Source organism: Hesperophylax consimilis, chromosome 22, assembly GCF_061612785.1.
Source record: "Hesperophylax consimilis isolate HC1 chromosome 22, BYU_Hcon_1.0, whole genome shotgun sequence".
NCBI classification, from domain to species: domain Eukaryota; kingdom Metazoa; phylum Arthropoda; class Insecta; order Trichoptera; family Limnephilidae; genus Hesperophylax; species Hesperophylax consimilis.
In genome coordinates, this window is record NC_142857.1 from 2469334 (window position 1) to 2477309 (window position 7976).

At 40.4% G+C, this 7976-nt stretch overlaps 1 protein-coding gene across 1 annotated transcript; it reads right to left on the minus strand.

Annotated features, from left to right (window-relative positions):
• Positions 1-3205: 3205 nt before the first annotated feature.
• Positions 3206-4545, minus strand: LOC149412624 (ubiquitin carboxyl-terminal hydrolase-like). The gene has a single exon (XM_089644959.1). The coding sequence runs from the start codon at positions 4399-4401 to the stop codon at positions 3700-3702; it is 702 nt and encodes a 233-aa protein (XP_089501085.1). The 5' UTR covers positions 4402-4545; the 3' UTR covers positions 3206-3699.
• Positions 4546-7976: the final 3431 nt, after the last annotated feature.

Sequence of the window (7976 nt, forward strand, 5' to 3'; positions counted from 1 at the left end):
ATAACTGAAACCTGGAAATGAGAAGCAATAATTAGCAGGAAGCAACAGCAACAAAAAACTATACGCGAGAACCTGGAAGCGTAAGGTTGGGGGTGGGAAGCCGGAAGCGGGAAGCAGGAAGTTGGAAGCGAGAAGGAACGGGGAAATAAAGTAAACAAAAAAAAATAAGCGAAAGGCGAGAAAGCCCAATTAATTCCTTTATTTCTATCCATCCTACATTCCAAATTTGGCTTATTAGGTTGTCATGTATACCGGTCAATTAATCTCCAACGTCTTTCACATCCTCAGAGCGCGTGATCCAGGTCTTAATAAATCAGTGTCCCCTCGTGTAGCGGTCTCGCCGGAACAGGTGTTCCTGGCTATGGTGGTACAATAGTACCGTATCTTAAAACTAGATTTATTTTATAATAAAGTCTAAAAGTATAATCTAAAGTAAGATTTCACGGAATGGTTGAAAAGCTTACATGTTTCTATTTTTTTATATTTATATATACATATACTTTTTTCTTTTTTGCACATTTTTTAATTCACTATTTTTTTTTGCTTATTTTTATTCTCTATTTTCTTTTAATCTCCTTTCTTTCTTTATCTATTTTTGATTCTCTGGCTTATTAATTTCATCTAAATAAAAAGTAAAATTTTAATTTGATAAACTCACATGTCAATAGTTTTTTACTATATTGCTATTTTTGAAAAATCATAAATTTGAATATGCTTTTAGTCTATTCTCTACGTTTATATTATTTAAAATATATAGTTAGCAACTTCTTGTATCAACCAAGAAAACTTTTCAAATTATTTATAAAGAGCAATAGTAAAGTAAAAGTCAATACACTAGAGTCTAGACCAAGGCTGCCCAACCTTTTTAACAGTTGGGCGAAATTGACGATTTTGAATCACTGGCGGGCCACTGAATACCTGACGGTTCCTATTTTCATGGGGGGGGGGGTTGTTAGAGAATTTCGGAACTTCGCTGAGAAAAAATTCCGCACACCCAAAAACATCATATGTGATTCCCCACAACAATTTTTCGAATTCCATGGGGGGGGGGGTGGCTACGAGATTCCATTTCGGACGCAAAAAATAAAAATATTATATCAAAAACCGGTGCATTTTTGTTTAAAAAGTAAGTTCAACAGGTTAGATTTTTTCGTCGCTGATTCTCGTTCTGAGTAGCCTAAATAGCGATAAATCGCCTTCGTTGGCAACACTGGTGACCGCGCGCAAGCTGCATTGTTTGTTTTACCGCGGGCCCGCGACACTTTTTCAAATTGGCGGATTGGCGGTTTTTTTGAAAATGGTTCACGCGGGCCACTTATAATTCGTTCGCGGGCCACATTGTGGCCCGCGGGCCTGGGGTTGGGCAGCCTTGCACTAGACAAAACAAGAATCGCATTTAATAAATCTGCCTATTTCTGACTGTCCTAAAACAGGTTAATCTTCTAGTTGGACAGCCAAAGAGCACTGTAATATGTAATATATAATGTTTTTTTAAAAATTAATAAATAAATAATGAAAAATTCGCCTGATGCACAAAAGCTAATTTTAGCAGGAGGCGGGGTCAACCGGAAAAAATCACCATTCTGGATTCCCGAATAACTCCGGTAAAGCTGCACAGTAAATGAAGGGGAGTGGTTCATTTATGATGAAGGGCAAAGCCATGCATAGCGCACTCTTTAGTTTGCGTACCTATTACAAAAATTAATGTGATCTCCGTCTGGGGCGAGGTCTTGATCAAAACCCGAAAACAAACAAAATTAAAATGAAGTAAATAGGTACTTACCTACAATGTTTTATTGACATTGACCCTTACTTATAATCAATACGTATGTATTATTAGGCGGTGCGTAAATTCGGAATACTGAAAAACTGGAATCATTACCACGGCACTGGTTTTTTAAGATGACCTTAAACCGGGCTTATGGCCGGCTTAACTATAATCGGCGCGTAATAATTGAGAATCTAATAAGGACGGAACGAGATAGAAAGTTTTTCATTATCGTCTTGTGAGAATAAGAATCTGATCAGATATTTCTGAGATTTTACATTCACACGTTTTGCTATTTTACATTCTCATTTGTCATTTCATTATAAAGAATAAAAACAAAAAAGCAGGAAATTTCCAAACTCTTCCATTCCAACACTTCAAAATTTTGGATGACTTTGTCCAAAAAATAGTTCTGGGTATGGTTCTGGGCATTGGGATTCGTGTGTCACATAAAACAACTTATTAAGTAGGTAGATATAGCATTGACAATAATGTTATGGACATGGACCATTTTACAAAATTATCAAATAGAAAACATACTTTTACAATCGAGTGTGTAGGTAGAACATTTAAGGTAAACTTATTAACACATATTTTCAAGAAGACACACAAGTTCATCATATTAATGTCAATGACAACTGGTTACTACCTACTCCTATAATCCAAACTAATTTTTAATGAGAATGATGCATGTCAGCCAAGAAAACATGATTCATTCCAATTCCATTATTGATTTTTAAAATGGCATGTTGTTGGTTGTAGCCTACCCCCACGAATAATGAACAGATAAAATTTTGTATTAAGGTGACCTTTTTGTAAACAGCAGAGCAGGACTGAAATAGCTGATCAAATATGTGGGCTTGCTGAAAATGATTTTGGCAGAGTAAATAACATTCTGTAATCAGATATTTTGTGCATTCGGAAAGCTGCTTCTTACTGAAATTTAATTTACTTATACTACATATTAGTTTAGATTAGATTGAAAAGGATTCAATATTATGATGATTACATTTACAAATCCATCATCACAGTACTTACTGTGTAAAGAGCCAAAAGTGTAATCAGAGGATAGACTGCACATTAACTATTGTCTAACCATTTTTCAAGTTATAAAATGAGGTCCCTGAGGCTGTTTTCCGAATTTTGATTACCTATTTGTGAAGATCCAGACAGAATGTAAAACTAATGTAAGCTTAATGAATAAGTTTAAAAAAGGGATGCTATTAAATACTATGGTTGGGACAGGTCAAAAGGATAAATGAAGGAAGTCACTTGAATCAGGTCATGACAAGAGTCGGAAAATCATAAAAGTAAGAATGTGAAAGAAGCAAGAAGTGTGTCCCAAGACAGAGTTGTGGTTCAACTTATTCGGTAGATTACAAGTTGTTCAAAAGAAGTAGTGTTTACAGAAAATATCAACACAAATAAAATAATCTATCATATTCATAAAAGCGACTTTATTAGGTAATAGAAAATGTAAAAAATATAATATTAAGTATGACAATCATTTATCAGTATCACAATGCCATGAAATACAATATCCATCATATTCCTAGTACTAAGCAGAATCCTGCAGAAATCCAACCAAAATAAAGAGTTTTTTTCACAACATAAAACAAAAAGCTAAGAATAGCCATCAAACCTTACAACTATTGTGACTTGCACAAAGTGATATAATTATTGAGATTTTTAAAATTATGAGTTTGAAGATGACAAGCAGAAAGCAGTTTTAATCCAAGCCACAAACATTGAACAATGGCGATAAATTAAAAATAGCATTTAAATAATGGCAAAACTAATGTGATTTACGTACATACATAATGAATCACATAAATAAAAATAATAAAAATCAACTGGCTCAATGTTAATGGTAAATACGGTGGAGGTAAATTCAGTCACGCTTGATTCTTGTCATCCTGAAGATATATAATTTATTCAGACAAATCGGCAGCGCTCAGAGCAACCACCGTGAAGTTGACATTGTTGGGATCCCTTTCCATGAAGGTGCGGCAGACCTTGGCAGAGTCTTCCAGGAGCGTCTCGGGAGTCGTGTCTCCATGGTTAATCGGGAAGGACTTGCGCCCATCCAGCTCGTACAGTTTGCCATCTTTGTGCACAAACGCGATGAAGTGGTGGTTGACAGGATCGTTTTCTCCGGGAGTGTTGGACTGGCCTTCCTTGGCCAGCTCGAAATGGGCAGACACTACTCCCTCGCAGTTTTCAAGCAGAGAACCTCTGGCGGTGGAGTCCAGTTCTTTGGCATCGTCCAGGAATTGCTTCAGCCAGCCGTCGAAGAGTTGGATATTGTCGGTGTTGTTAGCGATGCTGTGAAGCAGGGCGACGGTTCCGCACGCATTCTGAACAGTTTGCTTCATGTGGAAAACGTTCTCGGATATAATTTGAGCATTTTCAGTTAGTTCAGAGTCTTCCTTCTTCCTGTGGACTTCGTATTGCTCGGAGCAGGGGAATAGAAGGAGGACCGAGATGACCGGCTTGGGCACCCAGCTTAGCGATTCCTCGTCTAGCCCCAAGACATCTACGACGTTCCATTTTTTCGGCACGCCAATCTTCTGCAAGTACTTGTTCATAACATCGGGGTTGGATTCCAGTGGCAGCCAGTTTGCGGTGGTCATCTTGGTGTTTGCTGCGGTACTTTCAGAAATACGATTAGACAAACGAACGCCGATTTTCTTTTGGTTTCGCCAGACGAGGAGAGGGAGCAGACGAGCAGGCGGTAATTAAATTTATGCTGGTCACGGTGGCAGCACTGTCGAAGTTTGACAGCTTAATTTCGCCATAGACAAAATATCTACGGAGACTTTAGAAAATTCAAATGCAAAATTTAATTCGTAGAACACAAGAACAGTAGCGATCTTTGCGGTCAGAACTAAATTTAAAATAAAAAACCTATATAATATTCTTCCCATCCCAACGAATCAATGCGTAGTTTATACGGCTGATTTATTAGTTATAGTTTAGTCCGTTATCTGAAAGTAACAATTTAAATGAAGTCTTATTTTAGTATTTACCTACGGATATTGAAGTTGTTACAACTCTACTTAAGGGAAGTTAATAATTAATATTATTCATGTAAAAGAAAAGGAGGAACGAGTAAAAAAAAGAAATTACTTAGTTACAAAACACTCTTAAAATTTATTTAATAAAATGTATAAAGAAGGGTTAGTCTTAATCTAGGCTTAATGATAGTTCTTAAAATTAATTCTTAAAACTAATTGTCCTTTTTCTTAATCCTAAATTATCTTCATTCACTGTCTTAAAAGTTGGGTCACGTTACGAGATAATTATGCAAAATTGTGCAGACACTTCCCTTTACGATGATTCTGGAATCACGGATCTCCACGTTCGCACTTATCACCGACAACACAAGCGGCAACTTGGGTTGGATCCGAAGGGCGGAAGTTGTTCAACCTGGGCCAAGGCTCCGAAGGGCGGAGTCGGCAGGCAGCGAATTCTGAGTGGGCAGCTTCTGGGTAGGAAAATCCTCGGCACCGCTCCAAGGGGGAGAGCAGGAAGTTTCTCGGCGGAGGCGAGACGGTAACTTCTGCTAGGGCAGCTCCCTGGTCGGAAGAGCCTCGGTGCCGCTCCAAAGGGGGAGAGCAGGAAGTTTCTCGGCGGAGGCGAGACGGTAACTTCTGCTAGGGCAGTTCCCTGGTCGGCAGCTGCCTCGGCGCCGCTCCAAGAGGGAGAGCAGGTTGATGACTCCCAAGATGATGACTGTCGAGTGCGGAAATGTGAAGTGTCGAGAACTAGGCGAGATCGTGACCGCCAAGAGGGCAGCCTCCTGGGCGGAGGCGCCTCGGCGACCGCCCCAAGGGGGGGCGAGATGATGACTCTCGAAAGGCGAGATTGTGACTGTCGAGAGGGCAGCCTCCTGGGCGGAGGCCCCTCGGCGACCGCCCCAAGGGGGGCGAGATGATGACTGTCTGACTGGGTACTCTTGACTCGGGACTGTTGGTTGCGGAATCTGTCTTCAGCTGTTGAGGCGAGATCGTGACCGCCGAGAGGGCAGCCTCCTGGGCGGAGGCGCCTCGGCGGCCGCCCCAAGGGGAGGCGAGATGATCACTCTCTGACTGGGTACTGGATACTGTTTTTGGTCGGGACTGTCTTCAGCTGCGCAATCCAGCGACCGTAGCGCGCCTGTCGTGGGGTGCTGGAACTAAAGTGGTTCCGCTTTACACCACTTCGGTGCGTTGTCTTGAGTCCATGGCGCTGGCATCGACATTCTCACCGTAGTCGTTATTATTATTTTAAAAGATGCTAAAATGACATTTGTACAAAAGACCTTCAAACAATTACAATATGGCCTAGCCTTGGGCGAAGGTTTTTATTGCCGGGACGCTGGTTTAACAATACACCCATTTCGGATTACGACTTGATGAGGGTCTAGAGCTAAATCTGCCGACTAATGGGTGTATTGCTTGAGTTGGCTTTCTAAATTTTTATTGTGATTTCCGGCCAGGCTCTTTACTAAATACTTAATGTCTAATAATTCGAACTGCCGCCTCCATCTGCGTGTAAAATCACAGAGACAAATGCTGGAGCACGTGTTCGCTTTGGTCTTTCTGTGAATTCAAGTCATGTATATACCTAGGGACATATCAATCGCCCCCGGTTTGTTTGACTTGAATTCACAGGGAGATTATAATTAACTTATAAGCTATTATTAACTTTACTATGGCTACGATATTTAACCTAACAACCTAAATTTAACATTATTACGATATTGGTATTTGCATAGTGTGTGTGTGGGAATGGAACTAGGTGTAGCCTGAATGACTTCTGCTGTGGCCGCTCGCGTAGTCCGGGTGCTAGCTGGCGCCATTGTTCACAACATTCTAAATTGTCTAAAATTAAAATCTTTACCTAAATTAACAAAAAAAAACTATATCTAATTTAATATAAAAAAAATCTATACCTAAATTAATAAAAAATCAATACCTAAACTAATAAAATCTATACTTAAATTAATAAAAAAAGCAATACCTAAATTAATAAAACAATCTGTACATAAACTATTACTAAGATGTTTGGGCGCCAAATACTCTTTTGATATGGGAAGTATTAAACCCGGATATAAATGTTATAGAAACGAATAAATGCTGTAAAACATAAATCAAAATTTGCCACTTAAAATTAAACAAAATTCTAAATAACCTGAAAATCTATCCTAGATTCTAACGAGGCTGTGGGCGAATAAATGATTTTACAAATTATGAAAATTGTTCCTCCTTTTGAATTAATTACTCTAATCTCAGGGTCGGGAATCGGAAGTATGCACTTATACTTCTACCAGCCTAAAAGCCGGTAAGCCCCACGTTCAGGGCCGCCAATTGTTACAACTCTACTTAAGGGAAGTTAATAATTAATATTATTCATGTAAAAGAAAAGGAGGAACGAGTAAAAAAAAGAAATTACTTAGTTACAAAACACTCTTAAAATTTATTTAATAAAATGTATAAAGAAGGGTTAGTCTTAATCTAGGCTTAATGATAGTTCTTAAAATTAATTCTTAAAACTAATTGTCCTTTTTCTTAATCCTAAATTATCTTCATTCACTGTCTTAAAAGTTGGGTCACGTTACGAGATAATTATGCAAAATTGTGCAGACACTTCCCTTTACGATGATTCTGGAATCACGGATCTCCACGTTCGCACTTATCACCGACAACACAAGCGGCAACTTGGGTTGGATCCGAAGGGCGGAAGTTGTTCAACCTGGGCCAAGGCTCCGAAGGGCGGAGTCGGCAGGCAGCGAATTCTGAGTGGGCAGCTTCTGGGTAGGAAAATCCTCGGCACCGCTCCAAGGGGGAGAGCAGGAAGTTTCTCGGCGGAGGCGAGACGGTAACTTCTGCTAGGGCAGCTCCCTGGTCGGAAGAGCCTCGGTGCCGCTCCAAAGGGGGAGAGCAGGAAGTTTCTCGGCGGAGGCGAGACGGTAACTTCTGCTAGGGCAGTTCCCTGGTCGGCAGCTGCCTCGGCGCCGCTCCAAGAGGGAGAGCAGGTTGATGACTCCCAAGATGATGACTGTCGAGTGCGGAAATGTGAAGTGTCGAGAACTAGGCGAGATCGTGACCGCCAAGAGGGCAGCCTCCTGGGCGGAGGCGCCTCGGCGACCGCCCCAAGGGGGGGCGAGATGATGACTCTCGAAAGGCGAGATTGTGACTGTCGAGAGGGCAGCCTCCTGGGCGGA

Bases quoted from the DNA above. Each gene is read 5' to 3' on its own strand.
- LOC149412624 (XM_089644959.1), bottom strand. From the start codon at position 4,401: ATGACCACCGCAAACTGGCTGCCACTGGAATCCAACCCCGATGTTATG.